This window comes from Acanthaster planci, linkage group LG18 (genome assembly GCF_054643075.1).
Source record: "Acanthaster planci isolate LZ-2023a linkage group LG18, COTS_SCS, whole genome shotgun sequence".
Lineage (NCBI taxonomy): Eukaryota > Metazoa > Echinodermata > Asteroidea > Valvatida > Acanthasteridae > Acanthaster > Acanthaster planci.
In genome coordinates, this window is record NC_141794.1 from 9,877,787 (window position 1) to 9,900,523 (window position 22,737).

Genomic DNA, 22,737 nt, shown 5'->3' on the forward strand with positions numbered 1-22,737 from the left:
TCCGTATGTCACTGTCGTTTTACCGCTTGTTACCTTGACAAATCACCCTTCCGTCCAACTGAAAAAGCAGACTTGATCGGTACATGTATCATCGGCCAACCACATCTTTTTCTTGTTTTTTTTATTATTTATTTATTTTTTTATTCGGATGTATGGGGATCGAAAAGTAGGGAAGCAAAGTATAAGCCATCTAGTGAAATTGTGTTTCCATGTTAGCTCGAAGTGCCATTAAGAAAAGTCAACTGTAAACCAATCAGAATGCTGATCTTTATCACGTGACAGTTGCTAAACAGTTTGTTTTCAGTATCACACCGGCTACTGGTACAAGGGACAGATGCTGGCGTCTACATTCATTTTTATAAAATTTTAATGAACTCAGATTTCGAGATAAAGTAGAATGGTAAATTTTTAGAGTTCACCCATTTAAGAGCAAGGAAGGTTAGTATATTTGCTTTTTAAATGTTCATTTTTTTGAAATGCACCTGATGTTTTGTGCGTGGTTTTTGCGAGATGCGATGTTGGCCTGCCTTAGTTTGGTTTACGGCCATGACGGCGCTCATCATGCTTATGGACTCGTTAATTATGTTTGCCAATTTGGCGGCGGGCACTAGACATATAAGACGGCATCACTTGTCGGGTGGGCCTAGTCGTTTTTCTTTAACAAATGAAACATTCGTGTCCCGTTTCAGCTTGGATTTAGACTCATATATTAAGTACCTGAAGACTGGACTGTTGACATCCATGACCTCAGTGCAGCTTCATTTTCACTGGCCAATGTTTGCCGATACAATTGGATACAATTTTTCCAACAACATTTTGTCGTCAGCTCGTGCCAGCCCCAGTGTGCTTAAGGAAAGGTCAAGAAGGTCCTTAATATTTGAAAATTGCACTTAGGCCAAACAAATTGGTGGAAATATAAATAGGAAAGAGTTCCATATGCATGATATACAGACGACACTAATTTTCCCCTAAAATGTTGGGGCCTAGGCCTACAACAGCCGTCAGAAAGTGATAACATGTCCCAAAAAGTGAAATTTAGCAAGGTCAAGGAAAATTCCGAAGCATGATTTACTAGTACTAGGCACAGGCTTACTTAAAAAACTTTTTTTTAGACGCGTTGTATACTCACTGTAGGTTTGTGTACAGGGGCATCATCAAGTGGCCTATTGTCCATAGGCCTTGACGGAACTCTCTCTTAGGAATATATTGGCCCCAATTTAAACGGAGGATGGGCCTAGTCTGTTTCAATGAAATATTTTGTTCATGCTCATAAGGCCCTAAGACGAGAGTGCTTTCAAAAATAGAGGGCCTGCGTGGAGCGCCCTCACAAATGACAGGTCTTTGTGCCTTTGTGATATGCTATAGTACTTCATTGTCATCTAAATAACAAAACATGTCCTCTTTGAGGGCACTCCACGCAGGCCCTCCATTACATTTTTGCCGTAAGTCTAATTACTTTTGGCACTGAACTGACGATTTGTACATATAACTTTATGAAAAAATGTGTTCTCAATCCTGAAGGATGCCCTACCACCAGTGTTCATGGGCATGATGGGTATTGAGGTGAATCTGATAATGAATATTGCCCTTTCCAGTTCTCGTAGATGAATGGGGTCCAGGGAGTATCTCTGTTGGTGTTAAATTCATGAGGAAGGATGTGATCCGGACTATTCTCTGGTTGCTAGTGGCAACACAGGCTAAACCTCCCGCTCTCGTCTCCTTGACCTGACCATGGAGTACCGCAGCGGAGGTCTCCTCTTCACGTCAAAGTTCGACTCTGGCAACTTGGCCCGGGTCGAGCGTGTTTACCATGATGACGAAGATGATGTGACCATCAGACGGGTTGGTGACCCCAGCCCGACACCAGACTATGAGTTCAACGTGTGGACCAAGCCGGATTGTGGTGGGACGGAGTTCGAAAATGGCAACAGGTATGCGAGAGTCTTGCCAGAAATCAGAATTGATCTTGATTGACCTTGGTTGTTGACCTTTATTGAAGTGGGATTTTGGTTGTTTGAAGGCTAAACAATTTTATGCTTCGTAAATAATGCAAGGACACGTTAGCTGTAGCTCGAACAATGTTGCCCAAACGATGGATGATTTTGAAAGTCCAGTCAACCAATTGGAATTAGCCCTAGGGTATGGTCGCTCGGCTGTTTGTCAATAGCATCAAAAAACATTAACCAAGCTGTAACTCTCTGTAGTTTGATATTTCATATGCCTTGGTGTTAAGGGTTTGTTCCTTGAGCATCTCCAAGAATTGAGAGTAGTTGCTTGATTTTGTAAAAAGTAATATTTTTCCATTTTTTAAAAGATTACTTAACCTCCATTTACTTGAGGATTCGTCCGTATCGTCTAAAATGTGTATGTACAGTGTCTCATTGTGTAGGAACCACATGCTGTCTATCCTGAATCCTGTACCTTTCAGAGGATTGAGGACTGTGGGAAGCCCTTTCAGTCCTTCAAATTCTTGAAACCTTCCTAGACAATTTTTAAGATACCTGAAAGAGTATACTGCAATGTGTGGAAGTCAGCTTACAGGTGTGGAACCGCAGGGCGTGGTGTGGAAGTCAGCTTACAGGTGTGGAACCGCAGGGCGTGCTGAGCGGGCATCCACTTGCAGTTCAGAGCAGAGATGGCAGGGTAGTGATCCGTTCGTATGTTCATCCCCTGACAGGTCGTGGTTCCACTTTGCCATCAAGGGCTGCCCAATGAACAAGCTGGTGAAGATCAACATCATGAATATGAATAAGCAAGGGAAGCTGTACAGCCAGGGCATGGCGCCCGTGGTCCGCGTACTACCCCAGAAGCCCAAGTGGGAGAGAATAAGGGAAAGACCGACCTACGAGGTACAGTGCTGATTGTTTAGTATCAGTGATACTCTAAAATTGAGGGGGTCCGATTTTCGAAGTGGTAGGTGACTGAATTTATTCTTCCAGTGTCGCCGTATAAGCCGCCCGGAGTATAAGCTACAGGGACATTTTTTACTCAGCCTGAGAACCAACATATAAAGCCATGGCTTATCCAAAATGATGGTAATGTGGCGATGCACTTTCGTATTTTTTAGTAAAATTTGTTCTTCAGTAACAATATTTTCGATATATTTTTCAATAGCGATGTTTTCAAAGTTCCAGTATTTTTGATATTTCTCCAAAATCTGGTTTTTTTGATAATTGATATTACCAAATAACATCGGCACATCAATATCAAAAGCATATTGATTATATCGATATATTGACGGTGCTTAATGGAACCTCACAGGTCTCAAGTTACTTATAACTTGTTTTTCACCCACAAGCTATTAATCCCTATTTAGAAAGTACCGAAACCATAAGATTAACCCTCCTTTGGTTTTACAGCACAAATGTGCACAAATGCCCACAGTCACTGGTGAGCGTGTATTTTCAAGATGTAACTCAAACATGCACAGGTTCATTGTGTACACAGTAGGTTGCCAGCACAAAATGTCCCAGGGTCTTTTGTGCAGTCCTCTTTACTGCATTTGGTTTACTGCACAATGATGCACATGAAACAGTGAAGCACAGTTGTTGGGCAGCACAAAAGTGCAATCTGATATTCCTGTGAGGGACAGTTAGTGCAGTGCACAACACAACACAGCTGTGCTTCTTTGAGGTGTTTACCAAGTGACCCAAAGAGTGACTTCAGCATAGGAGGGTTAACAGACTCTTCTTCTATTGCACAGAATGCTGATGGTCAGTTCATCCTGACCTTCACCTACCGTTTTGAGTACCGTTTCTCCTCCGTCTACTTTGCCTTCTGTTACCCGTATTCCTACCTCGAGTGCCAACAGAGGATGGATGAATTGGACACCCAGTTTACCCAATGCCAAAACCTCTCGCCGTCAAGGTAACACACAGCATACACAGAGCTTGTGTGTACAGGTTTGCGCACATATGGCATGGAGCTTGCTTGACCAATTTTCACCAGAATGTGCAGTCTTCACTTGGGCGCCTGGTGCCCTGTTTGATTAACCAATCCAGCCTCTCTTTTCCTTACCAATGAAAGGGGCACCTATTCATGGAGAACACTTGAACAATGAGCCTTGAGCAAAGTAACGTGAGGTCGAGCTTTGCCTTCCTGTTGCCTACAAATTCAATCAAACTAAGGCAAAGTGGGGAATTTGGGGAAGTTAGGATTTGAGAAATTCCATCATTTCAAAATCAGGGAGTGACTCATTCATTTTGCGTTTGCCCAAGAGAAGACACGTTTGTTGCTAAGGAATGACGTCCCTTAAGGCCAACACACTGTGTACATATAGTTGTACTGGCCTGTGTCTGGTGCTTTGCATGCTCAGGTCATTGTTTGACTACTGGGCACACGGCAGAATTAGCTTGAGTCTCCCCAGCCTCTCCTTTTTTCACCGTTGAGGGTGCACTTGTGCACCAAACCCACAGAGTAATGCCAAGTTTTAATGCAGTCCCTAAAACTCTCTTGAATATTTCAGCCCCGTCAACTCCATTTACTACCACCGGGAGCTGCTCTGCTACTCGCTGGACAGGCTGCGCGTAGACCTCATGACCATCACCTCGTGCCATGGACTGACCAGTGAGAGAGAGCCACGGCTACCCAAGCTTTTTCCGGACCAGTCCTTGCCACGCGCTCACAAGTTCCGAGGCAAGAGGGTGAGTAGAACCCCTAACACGATTTGTTAACTGAAAATGACATCGTGTTTGGCTCGTTGTGTGTATTGGGCTTGCTGTGTACGTGCCACACAGAGCAAAACTTGGACATCACTTGGCAAGTTCAAGCGACTGCTGCGGTCCACAATATTTTGACTAACACGGCCCAAACGATGGATGGTTTGGTCTATTTAGTTGACCGTTTGGGACCAGGCCCAGGGGTACGGTTGCACTGCTGGTTATCAATAACGAATTTTATTTATCATCACTGAGGGAACCATTCACATAAAAATAATATTTTTGAGATTTCAATGACCACGCACTGTGAAATGTTAGTAACGATGAGATTTTGAAACAGAGGCTAACTATACAGTCATTCGAGTATAACTGAATTACACATTTGCATTGTTAAAATCATCTGACTACTGGTTGAACTATAGTTCACGCCCGAACTTGTCCACTCTGTACACTTGCAGTTATCCAGAATGAGCAACTGCCTCATTGTGTGTATGACAACATAGGTTCTTGAGCACGGGTATGTTGGTGGATATATGTGCTTTATAAATATTATAGCGCAAACTACTGTTTGTTTTTTATATTCTGTTGGTTGTGTGTGTTTTTGACAACTCACACCAGCAGTGACAAATAGGAGACTACACTTACCTTAAATCTGAGATGCAGACTAAGAAGGTTTTAGACACAGTGACATTCACCCACCTACATGAACTAGAATATCTATAGGCTTTATTCACAAACATGAAACATAATGGTGGACATTTGATAGGGCAGATCGAAGTATAACCAAAATATGTCATCTGTAGCACCATAGGAACCAACCACTGAAGATGTTCATATATTGTCTGATCTGAAACCAGTGTATCGACTTAGTGTCAAAGTGTCAAGAGGTATGTTTGTACTTGCAAAAACTTTTCCATTTCCAGGTATTTGTTCTAACCAGTCGAGTTCACCCGGGAGAGACACCGGCAAGCTTCGTCTTCAATGGCTTCCTGGAGTTCATCCTGCGGCCCAAAGACCCCCGGGCCGTCCAGCTGCGGAGGCAGTACGTCTTCAAGCTGATCCCGCTCCTCAACCCCGACGGGGTGCAGCGCGGCCACTACCGGACGGACCAGCGGGGGGTGAACCTGAACCGTGTGTACCTCGACCCGGACTTTGCCGTCTACCCGTCCATATTTGCCGCCAAGAGCCTGATCCTGCACCACCACATGAGCTCCAGGGTGATCGCGAGTCCGAGCCCGAGAAAGGCCGACTTGAAGCCTGTGGTGGGGCGAAGCGAAAAGGGTGAGGGAGAGGGCGTTGTGGCAGTTGTAGCCCCCAGTGTTGAGGTGCAACATTCTCCAGCAAACGCTATAGTTGTTGTCCATGAAGGATCCGGGGAAGCTGCTGAGCTGAACACTGAATGCCAAACGGACAGCACAATGGACCATCTCGATGTGAAACCGGACAGGGATGTTGTAACTGATAACCAGCAAGGTCAAGCAGAGCTGTTGGATACCAGCCGGCTGGATTCTAACACTGCTGCCATGACCGCGGAACGATTGGACAGCAAAAGCTTTATGGAGAGCGAGACACGGTCGCACATTTCCTCCGTTGCCAAGGAGAGCTCCGTGGATGGCGATTCAGGAGGCGAAGATGACGAAGACAGAACCTTCCAACGAGTCTCCGTAGCTCCTCAGGACGGGGTCACAAAGCCAGACCCAACCCCAGCAGCTGACGAAACCGCCTTGAACATCTCGCCCAGCGAGAGCGGAGTGGCGCTCTACATGGATCTCCACGGCCACGCCTCCAAGCGGGGTTGCTTCGTGTACGGCAATCACTTCGAGGACGAGGAGAGGCACGTGGACAACCTCCTCTTCCCCAAGCTGATCGCCATGAACTCAGCCCATTTCGACTTCGACGGGTGCAACTTCACGGAAAAGAACATGTACACCAAGGACAAGCGAGACGGCATGTCCAAGGAAGGGAGCGGGCGTGTTGCTGTACACAAAGCCACTGGGATTATACACAGGTTAGTTTTGCGTGGATATCGCTAATTTCCCATTGCGATCAGTAACATTTCAATTCCAAGGTTTGCAGACATGTGAATGTGTCTTACGTGTGAGCGAGGCTCTGAAGCGAGCTGGTGCACTCAGTGTCGAAGACAGAATGCTCGGTTCATCAACACCTTGCTATTTTCGTCAGGCAAATTTTCAAATCACACATAAATTCCAGATCAAGTTGTCGTTGTTTAAGAGCACCCATATTAAAAACATGGGTGAGCGAAGTGTCCTTCATAATCCGGTGTTTGATAAGGTGATTGTTGCAAAGTTTACACAGGAAAGGAAAAAAATATGTTTTCTGTCCATTATGCTTCCATTTGGAGGTAGACTTTAAAAATACTGTCTAGACAATTGCTGCTTTAAAATTCAAAAATAAAAACTCACTCAACTTTTCAACCTGGCTTTAATTAGGAAAACCACCCAATTCATCAGCAATATATTTATCAACAAACAGGTTTTCACATAATTTCAATAGCCCTTGATGTGAGGCTGATTGAGTGACTTGTAATCGTTTTCTTGACTTTCCCATCGCTCGTTGCCAGTTATACCTTGGAGTGCAACTACAACTCGGGCCGTTTTGTCAACTCCCTCTCCCCAGCGACCATGGACGACGGCCGCGCCACCCCGCCGCCCCTCGCCGGCTACCCACCCAAGTACACCCCTGCACACTTCGAAGAGGTACAGTAAATTAAAAAAAAAAAACGTGGTTTAAGGGTATTTTGTTGTCCCCATGATGGGGATTTAAGTCGGACTTGAGTCTTTTTTTTACTTTAGACCTGAATTTGGAGACTTTGACTTGTGACTGGACTTGGACAGATAGGACTTGTTCACATTACAAACTTCTGCTGAACTGGGCAAGAAACATGCTCCTGCATCTATGATTTTCCATGTACAAAACCTCAACTTGTCTGTTTTGGTTTCAATGACATGTTTTACTGGAAACATTCATGAGTATATAAGGATGGAAACATTTAAGCAGACCTCTTTTTCAGACCTCTCAAGACCTTTACAAGATCTTACTCTACTAGCACAAGACCTCCACTCTGAATGCAGGTCACAAGCCATTTGATTAAACTGCAGTGTATGACAAGATAAGCATTCCTTTGCCATGGTAGACCCTGGTACTCGTTACTGGTTTTGTCAGTGGTTTTGCGATGGTTTCTACTAGTCAGCAAATAGGAACTTACTGTATACTTCATGATACTTAAGTATCAAGTGTGACTACTTTATTGATTACACAATCTCTGTGATGATGCTGGCCAAACATTTTACAATGATCGTTTCTGGTTCTAAAAAACAGGAAAAAAAGATATGACTGGCTGGAAAGTCTTTCGTAGCTTGGGCCTGACTGTTACATATCGGTCCTAATTTGTGTTTTTTTTTTTCCTTGGAAGGTTGGCCGTGCAGTTGCCGTAGCAGCCCTGGACCTCACGAACACCAACCCCTGGTCACGACTGGCATCCACCGAGTACAGCAATGTCATGGGCGTACGGGCCTGGGTCCAGCGGTACATCCGGAGCATGCGCGGGGCTCCCTCGCTCCCCAAGAAGATGGCAAGAGTAGCCTCCAAGACCTCTAGGTGAGCTATCAAGACTCGAGTCTTTTTTTTTTTCTCAGAGCGTTGGTTTCAATTTACATTACAGAGTGCAAAATAAGTTGATACAAGTACATCTTGGCATTGCTTTAATGTAGGTGAAGATTGTAAGAGCTCCATTTAAAAAAAACAGGAGATTTATGTAATATTGAAGTTTTGTAGCAATGCTTGCTGAGTAAATCACAGAGGGATCGTCTCTTGTAAACTTGGAGTGGAATTTCTGGCAACACTCTATTTGTGACTGGATTCCACAAAATGAACTGCAAGGCCCTTTTTTTTTGTAAGTTGGAAAGAGCAAACTGAGTTATTAGCTTCAATGGTGCCACTCAGTTTGACATTCTGACAAAAGGGGATGTTTGTGTTGGTGGGAAATAGCAAGGCTGGCAAGGCTGAGCTCCCGTTGATTTACACTGTGTAAGAGTCACTCAAAAACAGCTTCTGGCGAGTTATAACTCATTCGATTGGGTTGGATCACATATATGGGATTGATAGTTTGCCAGGGTAACTTGAGTTCCTGTCCAATCGGGTGCTTGGTAGCCGGGTTGGTAAAGCACTGGAACTGCGATCTGATGGAGTCTGGTTCAAATTCTGCTACAGTCAGTGTACAGTCATGTACACTTAAAGGAAAGGTAAATTTATCCGAAAAAAAATGGCACTGGAATAGGTTAAATGATGCCTTGCTTGATTTTTTTCTCCATCTAGCATTGTTGCAAGTGCCACTGCCAATGCACTCCACAACCGGCCGCGATTCTCCTGGAGCGATACAGCGACGAGTCAGACGCCCTCTGGACCTCAAAATAATCCAGTTTCATCATCGGTGTCGGCGACGACCACAACGGCTGCCAAGAAAACAGCGACGCGCCATCTTGGACCAGTCAGAGGTTCGTATGATTTTTGCAAATTCATTTTTATAAAGTGATGACGTGGTTAAGTCTGTAGCCTCTTTCTTATCAATCAGTCAATGACGGTTTATTAAAATATCCGCCTTTAGCAACACAAGGCCGAATTGCTGGTGAATTTACAGCATCAAGGGAGTTTAAAAAGATAAATAGAACATAAACTTATATCGTTCAAATGAATGAGAAAGCCATCTTTAGTTTTTTTTAGATGCACCAAAATAGAATAGGCAATAATATCAATTTTTCTTTTCAATGTTTCCAGGAAGATCAGTTAAATTAATATGTTGAAAATGTTCGATCAAGCTTTATGGGAGGGCACTGTACTTCTTCAGAATGTTAAAAGAGAGAACATTTTTTTATAATGTCTAGTGAAGCTTGTACAATATCACTGATTCCCAACCTCAAAATACTGTCCAGACACATTGTTGTGTAGGGCGTACATGAGTTTCTTTTATGTCCTGGACTTGACCTGCCACTGAACTCTAGATGGATACTGTTATCATTATTACTATTGAAGGTATACCAATTGCCTTTTATCACTAAATTCCCCTTATCCGTACTCTCAATTTCTCTACTCTTCGGACTGTCTCGTTACATCCTTTCACTGTCGGCATTCTAATGGCCAGTACTGTGAGATATTCAAGATTCATTGGGCTTGCCTTTGGAATAGTGTACTTTGACAGTTTGTCTGCATTTAAACCTCCTGTAATGATCATGTGTTCTTTGAATTTTGCAGAAACAAAAGCAACACTTGAAAGGAAGAAGCACTTGCAACAACTGCAGGGGTCAAAGTTGGCATCAGCCTCCATTCCAGCCTTCGGTAGCACCACCCTGAGGTCATACCCTCTGCCGAACCAGGGTCGACAAGCCCTCCCAAACCCCACAACGTCGCACCACTCTAGCACCCCTCAGGTCACCGCGGGCTCGACAAGCAGTCTCAAGCCACACAAGACGAGCCTGCAGTCACAGAGCAGCCTGTTGCAAGGGGTGCCGCACCCCCACGTTCACGGGGTGACAAACCCGGTGACGCACGGGATGCCCCCACCCATCAGACATGGAGTGACGCTCCCGGGCACGCTCAAAGGCAAGCCCCAGAGGCCGAGCGAAGATATGCAGTCAACGCCAAATGTCGTCCACGAGTTACTCAGCAATGTGATGATAAAAGCACTGGAAGAGTCCATGATGGCACAAACGAGGGGTGTATCGAAGGTTTCTTGCGTGAGTATTCATTGATAGGGAAAGTTTCACTCCAGAAACGATATCCTGAAGTTGTTCCTTTTCACATTTCTTTCAAGTAAAAAACATCTCTTCTCAAAAATGCACAGGCTCTATAGCTCAGAAAGACTCAAGAAACCTTCGGAAGTAAAGCAATGAAGAAATTCTCAGTTAGTAGTCAGAGAAAAGACAAAAACCCAAGCAAGGAGTTGAGTACTAGTGTGTGCACTTAAGGACAGTGGACAGTTGATAACGATAAACGGAGGGCGTAAGCGCTTAGGCCCTTTTGCCGGGAAGCACGATCAATGCAAAAAATTTTCCCAGCAAAAGGACGAAAGTATTCAACTATTGTATTTTAATGAAATATGAAGAAGTAAAAAAAACAATGCCCAAGCCCTTTAATAAGTTGTTCAAAGGTTGCTTTTTGTATAGCCCAAGTTGATTTTGTAGTAAATTATATCCGTTTTTACTAAATAAAGAGAGTATGTTTCTTACGCCCTTCTGCCGGGAACATTTTTTCTGCTGTGATCATGCTTCCCGGCGAAAGGGCGTAAGCGCGCTTATGCCCTTCTGCCGGGCACCTGACGATAATGTCTGAGCAGCATTGGTTCAGAATTTGCAGTGTTTTGAGTATAGGAAGACAAAGTGGGTTTTCAGATAGCAGGTTTCTGAATGCAGGTTCACTTAAGAGTACCAGTGACTTTGCTTGTTTTTTTCCTGAAGTTTCAAAATTTGTTTGGCAGAAGTACATGTACAGTGTATTTTCCTAGCTGCAGCTCCATTCAGTAGTCCCGATCCATTAAGCTCCACTTCTGTGTTTTTTTTTACCATTCACGGCCGTGATTTACAGAACCAAAATGTCCCACAAAAATGTCTGGTGTGCATCTACCCATCGAGTGTGGATCTGTACAGTGGGGTACTGGAGAGGCATGCTTAAGTGCTCAGTGGGCAGAATTTTCAAAACCCTCATTTTACCTGCAACGCTCCTGAGTCCTCCACATTCCTTCACTGTGCAGGAAACCTATAAGGCATCCTTTGGAACTGAGACTTTCAAGGAGCCTCAAGTCCCATATAAAGTAATGGTGACTGGGCTGTACCTTCCTCAGCCCTCAGGAATCTACCAAAACCTCTTGGTGGAGTTTGTAAGGACTTGAAGGATTGGGATTAATGGATTGATCTATTGCGTCTCAGCATTAAAGGCCAGGGGTGCGTTCCACTCAGGCAAACAGTGCGAACGTTGCGTGTTTTACACACACGTTTTCAAACCGGAACGCATGTGGCGTCAAGTACATATGCAGCGTTAGCAAACTTTGGCAAATGCTCAAGAAGAGGTGTAGCAAATGTTAGCTAACTGTCAAAATGGATGAAAGCGGGGACAAAGTGATGGTTATATCTCTTCAATCCGGCCTGAAACTCAACCTGAATGAATGAAAGTGTGGCAAATAGAATTATATGTGGAAAGCAACAAAATTATAGTTCAGCTTGATTATAAAATGTTTATGGTCTGAGTTGGTAAATAAAATAGTATGATTTCTTTTATAGCAGACGACATTTTCTCCCACACAACTCACACACGATCCAACAATCTTCACTCTTAACTTCCGCTTTGGCTAAAACTAATTTCTCAATTATATTGGAAACCAAATCAGGAACATTATGACAGTCGCCAAGTGTGATAAATTCCACAAAATTTTGGCTGCTCCAAGTAAGAAAACGCTGCAGTCTTCTGCCATGCTTATAACCAGCGGCGAATATACATGTAAAACTTTTGTAAATGGTGCGTTCCTGTCCGTGTTGTTAGCATTGCTCAAATGCTAGCGTAAGTGGAATGCACCCCATGTCTGAATTTTGGGGGGCTACGGCTACAGAATGAGCACGCATCTATGGAGAGTAGTTGCAGTAGCTGGCTATCAGCTTCCATAGGTGCAGGTATGTTGCTAGCCGTAGCCGTTATTTTTGGACAGTGCAACTAACCCTCTTGTGCTTTGCTTTGCATTGCTTGCTTGGTCTGTGCAGGTCTCGCTCTCCCCCCTGCCGTCCCCTTCCCTGGAAGCCCCTCCCCCCTCGCATGCCCAGGCCGCTAATGCTGCCCAGTCCGACTCCAGCAACCGCACGGCAATGCCCATCCCCACCCTGGTAAGCAATCCCCACCGAGCCGATCAACAAAGATATCTGCTTAGCTTGTTTTACCTCTAAGCAGCATGCGCTATAAACCTCCGACAAAAAGGGGGATGTTCCAACATTTCAGCTTTGTTATGTTTTAGGCTTTGTTTAAACATTTCAAAACCACCTAGACCCATAATGTTCCTCCTTGGTCATTGGCAATATGGTAAATGTTTTCCTTAAAAAACCTACAGAATCACAATTACGCAAATAAAAAATTGACATTTTGACTCTTGCCCGAGTCTATATTCACTATTCACCTTTTTGATACAGAGTTTTTGAATCAGTCAAAATTTAGCTTGCTTCTGTGGCACCTTTCAAACCGAGAAATCTGACTTCAGGGGGAAACACCATTCTCACTGACACTATTCAAGGAAAACTGCATTCTTTTGAGAAATGTTTGGAAACAGATAACGCTTCTGTAAGGAAGCCATTTTGGTGAAACTGAACTTGAGGTCCATAAGTACTTGTATGGGACATGCATGTGGCTTGGCAGGAATTTCATTTTTGCATATTTATTTTGCTCGTAAAGCTTTTTAACTGCTTGGAGCAGGTTGTTACTGTGTTAACCTCATTGTCAATTTAAATGCTGAAGTTTGGATGTATTAACCCCTTAACACCGGGATTCTTTTGACCGTGACTCCTGGGCTGTGTTACGCCCAGTATGCAAAGCCCTGTCCAGCAGCAGGCCCACATTGAAACTGCAGCTGCATGGTGAATAGAATGTATGTGTGGTATGCACTAATCCTTTTAATTATTTTGGGTCTTTGTAAATAGTTGTTCTAATGGGTATTTTTTTTTTAATATTGTTCAGCACTCCTGAACATTTTTTATGAAATGAGTGCTATATAAATTGAATTTAATAATGATAATAATAATCCTTACACAAAGCCGCAGCTCTCCTGGTGTGAAGGGGTAAATACCTGTGGCAAGACCTGATCATCTGGCTGCGTATTACTTGCTGGCTCATGTAGTCTGTAAATGCTGGAAAGTTAAGACCGAAGAGTTGACCCGAACAGGACATTTGAAGCAAGATATGGGACGGAGAGAACCCCCCGCCTTTGTGTTGGTCATTGTTTGATCGGAATCTCAGGAATTCTTTACAGACTTCTAGGGGGGATGTGTTGGGTAACAATAGTCTAGAGTGTGTATAGGGATTGGACAGGTAAGGGGGGTACCCCTTCGACCCATATCTCGCCTGGTATAGAACAGGATCCATGCGGAACCTTTAATGAAATCAAATCACAATGCTATGGCTATGTCTCAAGTTACTGGCTACGTCTGGACATAACGTGTACCAGTGGAAGCTGAAGCCAGAGCCATGTCCAGTGGACTTGTGTGTTATTACCAACTGTTGATAATTAATTTAGGAATGGTCGATCGTTCAAAAAAGAAATTAATTACAGATGAATGTATTCAAATTTGCTTTTGCTGCAGAATCTACAGTTTAGTGTAAGAGCTGTTGCGTGTCTGCTCAATGGAAGTAACTGTTTCTTGTTTGTACATTCTAAACACTCTGGGGTCAGATTGACCCAGAATTGGGTCCCATTCAGCATGACCCTTTTCTGGTTTAAATTATGACCCAGAAAGGGTCAAATACAGTGTATGACCCAGAAAGGGTAAAATATGACCCGAAATGAGGTCATATTTTGACCCAGAAATGGGTCATGCCTATTTGACCCTTTCTGGGTCATAATTTGACCCAGAAAAGGGTCATGCGGAATGGGACCCAATTCTGGGTCAGTCTGACCCGGGAGTTTTTAGAGTGTAGTGAGCATGTGCATGTACGTGTATGTGAGAAATGTACAGATACACTGGTACACGTATATTGTGGCCTGTAGGAAGTCTTCAACCTGTTTGGGGGGTTGCTGCCAAGCATCATTCTTCGGACAATGCAGAATACATGATTTTGATTCCCCCTTGCGGAACTCTTTTTGTTGGAGGCATTGGTTCCAGGGCCAATCTTCAGACATTGTAAAATATGGGACACTGAGGCACTGTCTGTTGGGATGAGCCAGTTTGCTATTAAAAATGCAAGGCCATTTATAAATTAAGCACCTGACATTACGCCAGTTCAATGTGCGTGTGTATAGAGGGGCTTCTGGGGTACTAGAACAATGGGAAGTACCCCATAGGGTACTTGTGGGGTACTGAGACGGTACCCCACAAGGATTTCACAAAATAGATATTTCAAATTTACTCAAAAAGGAGGAATTTTCAAGTGCCATTCATCTGTCACAAAATGAAGTATTTTAAATAAGGGGCATTCAGTCGAATTTCCAAAGTAGGAAAGTGAATCTGGTTCAAATGGGAGTGATTTGAAAATTTTTGCATGTTGTGTGGGAGTTTTGTTCACGAGAACAAAGGGAATACCCCACAAGTATAGCTGTGTAAGGTTGTATGTGTCAGTTGGTGGTTGGTTCGATCTTGCGCATTTGTACTGATGTGCTTACTTTGGTTCATTCTGAGCATGCAGTGTTGGAACACCCAAGTGGCTCCTCCAGACTGTAAACCATCCCCAGGTCTGTGTTGAATTCTGCTGACTATAGCCAGTCTTACATGTACTCTGAGTGTGACCCAGTATTGACACGTGGAAACAAATTCAAGTTACATGTACATGTACACGTACATGTTGTTTTTGTGGGCGTCTTTGCTATTGTGATGAATTGTTTAAATAAACCTTTTCGACGTTCGCAATGCATTATGGGTTTGGATGATAAACAAGCAATGCATTTTATGCACAACCCTATGGGGCAAGTGAACCAGCCAGAAATCAATTTACAGTTTTCTACGACATATTTTTTACGTATCTGCTCATCAACTCACAGATGCATGCGTATTATCAGATTATACAAGAACGATTTTCAAATACGTTTTCAAATGTTTGTAAGAAGAAGAAATCACTCTTAATTGTCTTTTTTAAGGGCACCAGTCACTCTGTAGGCTGAAAATGAATGTGACTGGTCAGTGTGGGATAAATTAGCTGCAAGTCTTGATTTTGATTGGACAAGACTAGGCATAAATATTCACGATCTTAGTCAAAGTCCATGACAAAAAGTGGTGTTGTTGGAAGGGATTCTCCAAATTTTCCTTTTCTGCCAAGCTTTAAACTTTGAAGTTTGTGAATATCTTCGTCCCAAATAAAAAATGCAACACTTTGTCAGAAGGGGATGGCTTGAATTGGAGTATGAAATAAAATGGAAACAGATTAACGTTTTGCAGGTACACTTCTCCCATACGGTTGTGCATAAAATGCATTGCTTGTTTGTCATCCAAACCCATCATGCATTGCGAACGTCGAAAAGGTTTATTGAAAGCTTTGAATTTGCATCACTCCTGTATGTCAAAGTTTTTGCCTAGGGTAATTGTGTCAGAGCGATCGAGCTACGTAGCCCTTTTTTTCATGACATTGCTTGCATGTCTTCATTGTAATTTCCCGCAATTTTTCCAGTGACTATTGTCACTAGCTAGCATCTTCTGTTGAACATCTCTGGAGAGCTGGGACAAACGTGCCATTGGTTTTCTGTGTAATGCTGAATGTATTAATGGATGTACATGTAGGAAGGTTCCTTGGAAATTGTCTGGGGACTTACCATTGATGGTTTGATCTCCTCATTTTTTTAGACACCGGGCGTCAAAGTTCCCACCAATCACAAGATGCTGTTTCGGATGGCCAACAATGAGGCAGTTGCCAGTGATGACAACATCAACCCTATGAAGCAGCAGGATTCACCAAGGTAGCTGACTTCCAAAAAAATTTATTGAAAAAAAATAAACAAATCCAATAATGCAAAACAAAATCAAACATAATAAACACGCCCACTTCTCAAACATCAGTTGTTGATAACATTTGAGGTACTGCACACAGATGCCTGTTTCCAGGCAAAAGCCTGATTCTACCCTTTGGCCTTATTTTCAGTCCCTGGATAAGAACTTGGCCTTATTTCCAGTCCCTGGATAAGAACTTGGCCTTATTTCCAGTCCCTGGATAAGAACTTGGCCTTATTTCCAGTCCCTGGATAAGAACTTGGCCTTATTTCCAGTCCCTGGATAAGAACTTGGCCTTATTTCCAGTCCCTGGATAAGAACTTGGCCTTATTTCCAGTCCCTGGATAAGAACTTGGCCTTATTTCCAGTCCCTGGATAAGAACTTGGCCTTAATTCCAGTCCCTGAATAAGAACTTGGCCTTAATTCCAGTCCCTGGATAAGAACTTGCTTAGCATTCCTGTACTTCAAATATTCAGTATTTCACCACTGTAACCATCAAAACTGTTACAAACATAAAACGCAAGAATGTTTTAAAGATACAATTCAAGTACATGTGTAGCTTTACAGCTCCACGAGCAGTGTTGCATTGGAGTCTATCATAAGTCCTTTCACAAGTCCCTTCACGAGTCCAGTCACAAGACCTATCATACGTTACAGGGTGCATAAAATGCTTTTGTCACAGCTGATTTGACTAGCTTGTGAATTGGCTTTAGAGGGAATGAGTTGTGATGGACTTACAGGGACTTGCGATGGACTTGGATACAAGATTGTCCATGAGATTTCCACATCTAACAAGAAAGTGGTCGAGTTACTTGTACAGAAAACACTGAAGACAGGTTTTTAAAATGTGACTAAAAACTACTTACTCATTTAGCTCGGAACCTACCAAGAGACGCAAGAAACCATCGGGGTTGAAGCGACGCAGCGCCTCACACAGCCCCACCCGCAAGGGGCGACGCACAGGGAGGGGGAAAGGGAGCGAGACGGACAGCGAGAAGGAGAAGAAACAGGGTCGGAGGCGCAGAAAAGGATCCATGGTGACAAGCCAGTCGGACCCCTTGACAAGTGAGCTATCCGGTTGTCAAGACCTGTTGCTGAATCAATTCAATCCATTTATATCTGTTGTCAAGACCTGTTGCAGAATTGAACTCACCCGTGTAATTTTATCTGGGCCCAGATTTGAAGCCAATCCATGTGGATAGGACTGTTGGATAATCCTGGTGTTTTGGGACGGTGTTATGCTGTTGGGTTTGAATGCCAGATAATTTTGTTTCCTTCCTTTGTTTATTGCATTTCTCAAGTCCTTCTTGTCAATACGGTTCTTTCTTTTCCAATTATATGACTTTAGATGATTGTGTTCATGGAGGGTAGCATAGTCTTAGAACCGTGACTGATGTAGCAATCGTGGCAGTTGGATAAACCAAATTGCAGAGAAAAATTTCCACATGGGAACCTTCTTCCTTGGTCATTAATCTTTCTAAATATGGAAGTTATGTATACTTGTTTCTGTAAGCGATTGGTATATCTATTGAGGGTCCCAGTGTTCTCATGATGAAAACATATTTATTTCTAGGTGAGAGCGTGCCTGACTTGAATATTGGACCACAGAATGGGCACGACCAGACACCATTAAGAAGGTGGGCATTGTTGATGTTCTTTGAGAGTGTCTTGTTGTGGTGAAGTTTACATCATTATTTACAATTGAAATTATACCTGTGGTGTGAAAAACTGTTTTGTGCTTCAGGTAATTCCTGTATAGCTGAAAGAAAAGATCATTTGAACTATTGTGAGTAGAGGTTAAAAAGAAGATGGAAAGAAGATATTAAAATGCTCTTGTTTAATTAAAAAACTTTCTACAAGTTACTGTCCATCTAGTAAGTTATGAGCTGGATATTTGGTAGGTTTCTGACTTACTTTGCAAACAGTGTACTCATTTGTAAACCAGCTGGATGCCTGGTGATGTCATCATAACGCTGTATTAAAATTCACCATTTGGTATCAGTGTTGATGATCATGTCAAGCTTTTAATTTATCCGTTTCAGTGTTTGGAAGAAAACAGTAAATGATTATTGTTAAGAACAAGAGAGGAAAAGAAAAACGGATAAGAAAAACTGAAACAGATATAGGGGTTAATCGAGGCTCAGCTAGTCACCTTTGGGAATAGTCTTCGAGTGAATAATGTGGTATGTGTACAGATTTGTACACGTTTTCTACTGTGTCCGGTCCAGATGGTCAGAGTTCATCATGTACCTCTTACATGTATAATTGGTTGTTTACACTATGTGTTTACCATCAGACGAAGCTCAGACTTTGCATCACCAGACATAGCCAGCCATCGCTCCAGGCTAGCCGCCCGCTTTGGCAAGTCGCATTCCTTGGGGGAGGTAGGTGTGGCAAACTGTTCAAAAACACTGACACCACGAACCTTAAAATAGCCAGGCATTTGAGCTTCTCACCGCTGAAGCACCAATTTACCCCATGCCAAACTGTGCTAAGCTTTGTACTAGCAAGCCTTGAGCATTCTTCTGTGTGGGATTTTTATGGCACACTACAGTGTTTTGGTAGGACCCTGAATTTCTTGTAAAAGAGTGTTTATTGTGTTTAATAGATAAGCCAGTCCTGTCTGATGTAACCATGAGCATTTCTCTCAAGCATCGTTACTCAAGGAGTTTTGGGTTGATGTCAGTGTAATTTTATCACTGGATGTTTTTTCTACAACTACAGGTTATGTCACAAAATAATCACGCAGGTACTAAAACCTTGTAAAGGACAGCTAGGTTCATTTGTAGTTAATTTACTTTTGTTTGTTTTTTGATTGTCTTTTTGTTTTGTAGAATCCGGAGTCAAGTGTTTCATGCCAAGTGGTGGACCTGAACAGCATGAACAGTAACTGGAAGCCTAAGAAAGAGGTCTCCTTCTGGATGTGAGGGTGGACTGACTGGAACTGGATTGAACTGGATCAGTTTCAGGCCTCCGTCTGTCTGTTGAGCATGAACGGTCAGAAGCTGGATTGAACTGGATCAGGATGGTTCGGCTTTCCTGGATGTGAACGTGTAGTGACATGTAATGGATTGAGCCGGATCAGTCTGTTATGGGTTTCCTTGTGGATGTGAGTGTGGAGTCAGGAACTAGATTGAACCGGATTAGTCTGGTTCAGGTCACTGTGCACTCACGTCCAGATGGAGACCTGCACCAGACCGTCTAGTTTAATCCGCCTGAGCCAGATCAGTCCGGTTCAGGTCTCTAGATATGAGCCTGGAGTGATAGGAACAGGATCAAACCAAATCAGTCCGGTTTACACCGGATTATAAAGGATTAGGTAAACCATACAAACCTCCTATCTTGGAAGAGGCAAAAGCCCTTGTCACACGACAACAAAAAAACTCGCAAGGCTTGAGACACAATTTCAGAGCGGGGATTGTTTACTTTACAGACTGTGATGGGTCCCTTTCACACGGCACCGTGAGACGCTTACACTTATTCCGCGGGTTGCCAGTGGACTCCACACTTACTGAGCACAAATACCGCTAGTACCAGAGCAATGAGAGGTCAAAGGTTGGAGACCATCGATGAAAAATGGCTCATGCTACATCGGCAGAGTCAAACTTGCAGATGATAAAACGTTCTCCCGAAACCAATGTTTCGGAGAGTACCAAAAAGCAGAAAAGTTCCAAGAGGGGCTGGGAGTATGATGAGACTCTAAGCCTTATAACTGCCATGGAAAACGTCGGGATTATGGCGAAAATAGACGGCATGGTCCACAATAGCCATGTGTGCTGGGAAGTCGCGGGAGGTATTCCCTATTGCACTGGCGAGCGCGCTGTGTGGGGATGGAGGTCACTACGCATACGCACTGTGTAGGTTATCGCAGGGGACGTTGTACAATAAGCAGTGTGTCCATTCACACGACCGTTTCTCATGGGTTGCTTGAGAAATCTTCCACTAGCGGAATATTTTGTCGTAGGTCCGGACCTCCTCCAAAAAATCTCAAGGATTCACCAGGAATGCTTGTCACTCTCAAGCATTGGCGACCTTTCACACGATGGCAAGTTTGTAAGATTTCTCAAGCATGAGAAAATTTCTCAAACCTTGCTAGTTTTTTTGTCGTCGTGTGCAAAGAGCTAAAGTCATTGTGTGTGTGTGATGATGTAACTCGTTTCTATAACAAAGAGTGCTGTTATTGGAGTCTAAACAGTCACCAATGTATGCTGCTCAAAAGAACAAAAATTGTATTCTTGGAATCCAAGTAAATAAATTAAATTGTCAAATTAGAGAAATGTCAATTTTGGACAGGGGCCAATTACATGTATATTGGTCTTGGATGATTTTGTTAAAAATTTTGGGCCAGTTTTGAGTGGGTCTGAATGGACTTGGACCAGTTTAGAATGTTTCCACCAACTTTGATCAGCATATGTATTCTCATGCTAGTGATTCTAAGTATCAAACTTGAATAATCTACCAGAAGTGTTTCAGAGTACTGTTCTTTTTTTTTAACATTTTCACGACAATCACATAATTGTACATTAAATGCCACAACTTACATGTATTCCTGCCATTAAGATCTCCACCAGATATCATTTTTTTGTCTACCTCTTTGATTCAAAGTCTGAAAATCTACGACTAAATTACTGCGATGTTGCTGCACAGTCTTAACTGGAGTCAACAAACATATATGAAAAGGACCTTTATTCATTATGTGTTTCAGTTAGCTGCTTCCTGAACCAAAGACCAAGGTTTGTCCCAGAGGTAATCCCGTCTGCTACACAAGTGTGTTAGTGTTTGTCTTCCGCAGTCTGGTAACTCAGTGTCTCACTACAATGATATACAATATGTATACATTGGCATTGCGAGGCAACTCCCCCCTTCCCCAGAAAAAAAATAAAAATGACAGAAAACTTTAAAAGGGATGAAAAGCAGCAATTTCATTGAAAAACATCAATATTGGTTCCCTTCCGGTGTAAATGGTTCATCAGTTTGATGCTAATGAATGCCCCCCCGGAAGTTTCCCTTGGATGTAAACCTGGCATTGCCCATGTTTGTACACTAATTGATTGACCTTTAATACTGAAAAGTTGAGCAGAGGTAATTCAGTACTTGCATATTGTACATTATGCTTGCTGTGTTCTTTCACAATGGGATCATTACCAAAAGGTTCTCATACACAAGAATGTGTGTTTGTGTAAGTATGGCACCACTTCAGTGCAGTGCCTTCTGAATGGAATTTTTCCATTAGGAGTACATGTATAGAGGGTTTGCGTGGCTGCCATCTTGCAGGCCAGTGCTATTTTTCCGCAGGGTATGCACAAAGGCGGTTTCCCTGTGGAACACAAGAACTGCCCTGCAAGATGGCTACCACGCAAAACCTCTATTTTATATTTGCTGTTTAGTGAAGCCCAGTACAGTGGTGTGCATGTTAGGCCAGGCTAGCATTATGTGTAGTGTAAATTGTGTGTGTGCATCGCTGAGTCGTGTGTAGTTAGAAACCTGCACCCCTAGTGGATTGTGCGTGAAAAAGATAGGTGAAAACACATTTCAGTACTTCTCAAACGACCTCTAGTTTCACTGTAACATTCCTTTTCTCTGAAATAATGATTGTACTTTTTAAGTTGTTACTTTTCTTGACGTGCTTTTTCTCCTGTGTTTTAAACAGAGCTAAGTTATTTGTAAATATTACTGGAGATGAAGAATTGTGCCCGTCCATAGACTAATTCACGTTGTGAAACAGTTGTTGATGTCAAAGGTGCTGTGCCAGTCTAGGTTTTATCTTTTGAATTTTTCTTTACCAGAACTACGAAGTACTCATTGAGATATTACTTAATAGTTTTAATAGTAACCAGAGACAATCTTAAAGTTTAAGTTCAATGTTGATTTTATTTTTATGTACTTTCTGATGCCAGTGTATGGAACCTAAGCTGTTCCAAAGAACGTTCTGTGTATATATGTCGGTGACGCTTTAAGGCAGATATTGAAATCGTTTCAAAAGTGTGGTGCTTTGTTCCTGTGATATGCAAAAATATTCAGCATTATGGCGTCAGTCTCGTTTGTCATGTGTTTTCTTTGTTTTTGTGCGTCCGTGATTTTTAGGATGACAGCTGTTGTGAAGGTCTTAATGGATTGCACTTGTCGCAAATTTATGCGGCTTTTACTGCTTTGCATTCTGGGACACACTTTCTAAACCTTTGCTTCAGTTTCATCCCGGGCTTGCCATTAGCAACTTCAATAATTGAGTTATCCAGTGGACTATAAATGAAAACAGCTTGAGTTTTGGATACACATATTCCTCTTTTTTCAATTCTGAATATTTCTTTTTCTATCTGGTTGTACAATGTATTCTATGTTGTGACTGCTGAATAAAGTCTTCAAAAGTACCATATGCTAGGCTTTTGGACTGTAATATGCA

General features: G+C 42.8%; 1 protein-coding gene across 2 annotated transcripts; it reads left to right on the top strand.

Moving 5' to 3' along the window:
• The first annotated feature begins 279 nt into the window (after window positions 1–279).
• Window positions 280–22,710, top strand: LOC110978661 (cytosolic carboxypeptidase-like protein 5). 2 transcript variants are annotated; one of them, XM_022233813.2, is made up of 16 exons: window positions 280–438; window positions 1,596–1,931; window positions 2,678–2,849; window positions 3,704–3,867; window positions 4,466–4,643; window positions 5,582–6,666; window positions 7,240–7,375; window positions 8,092–8,276; window positions 8,994–9,172; window positions 9,927–10,408; window positions 12,422–12,541; window positions 16,193–16,305; window positions 17,212–17,402; window positions 17,911–17,974; window positions 18,634–18,721; window positions 19,172–22,710. In XM_022233813.2, exons 2-16 carry the CDS (start codon window positions 1,732–1,734, stop codon window positions 19,262–19,264), a joined length of 3,450 nt encoding a protein of 1,149 aa, XP_022089505.2. In that variant the 5' UTR covers window positions 280–438; window positions 1,596–1,731; the 3' UTR covers window positions 19,265–22,710. The 2 variants fall into 2 exon arrangements, with proteins under 2 accessions (XP_022089505.2, XP_022089506.2); XM_022233814.2 differs by lacking the exon at window positions 12,422–12,541.
• The last annotated feature ends 27 nt before the right edge of the window (window positions 22,711–22,737 follow it).

Coding starts and splice junctions, on each gene's coding strand:
- LOC110978661 (XM_022233813.2), top strand. CDS start 1,732: ATGGAGTACCGCAGCGGAGGTCTCCTCTTCACGTCAAAGTTCGACTCT. Junction 1,932..2,677: donor GAGTTCGAAAATGGCAACAG/GTATGCGAGAGT, acceptor ATCCCCTGACAG/GTCGTGGTTCCACTTTGCCA. Junction 18,722..19,171: donor AGTCGCATTCCTTGGGGGAG/GTAGGTGTGGCA, acceptor TTTGTTTTGTAG/AATCCGGAGTCAAGTGTTTC.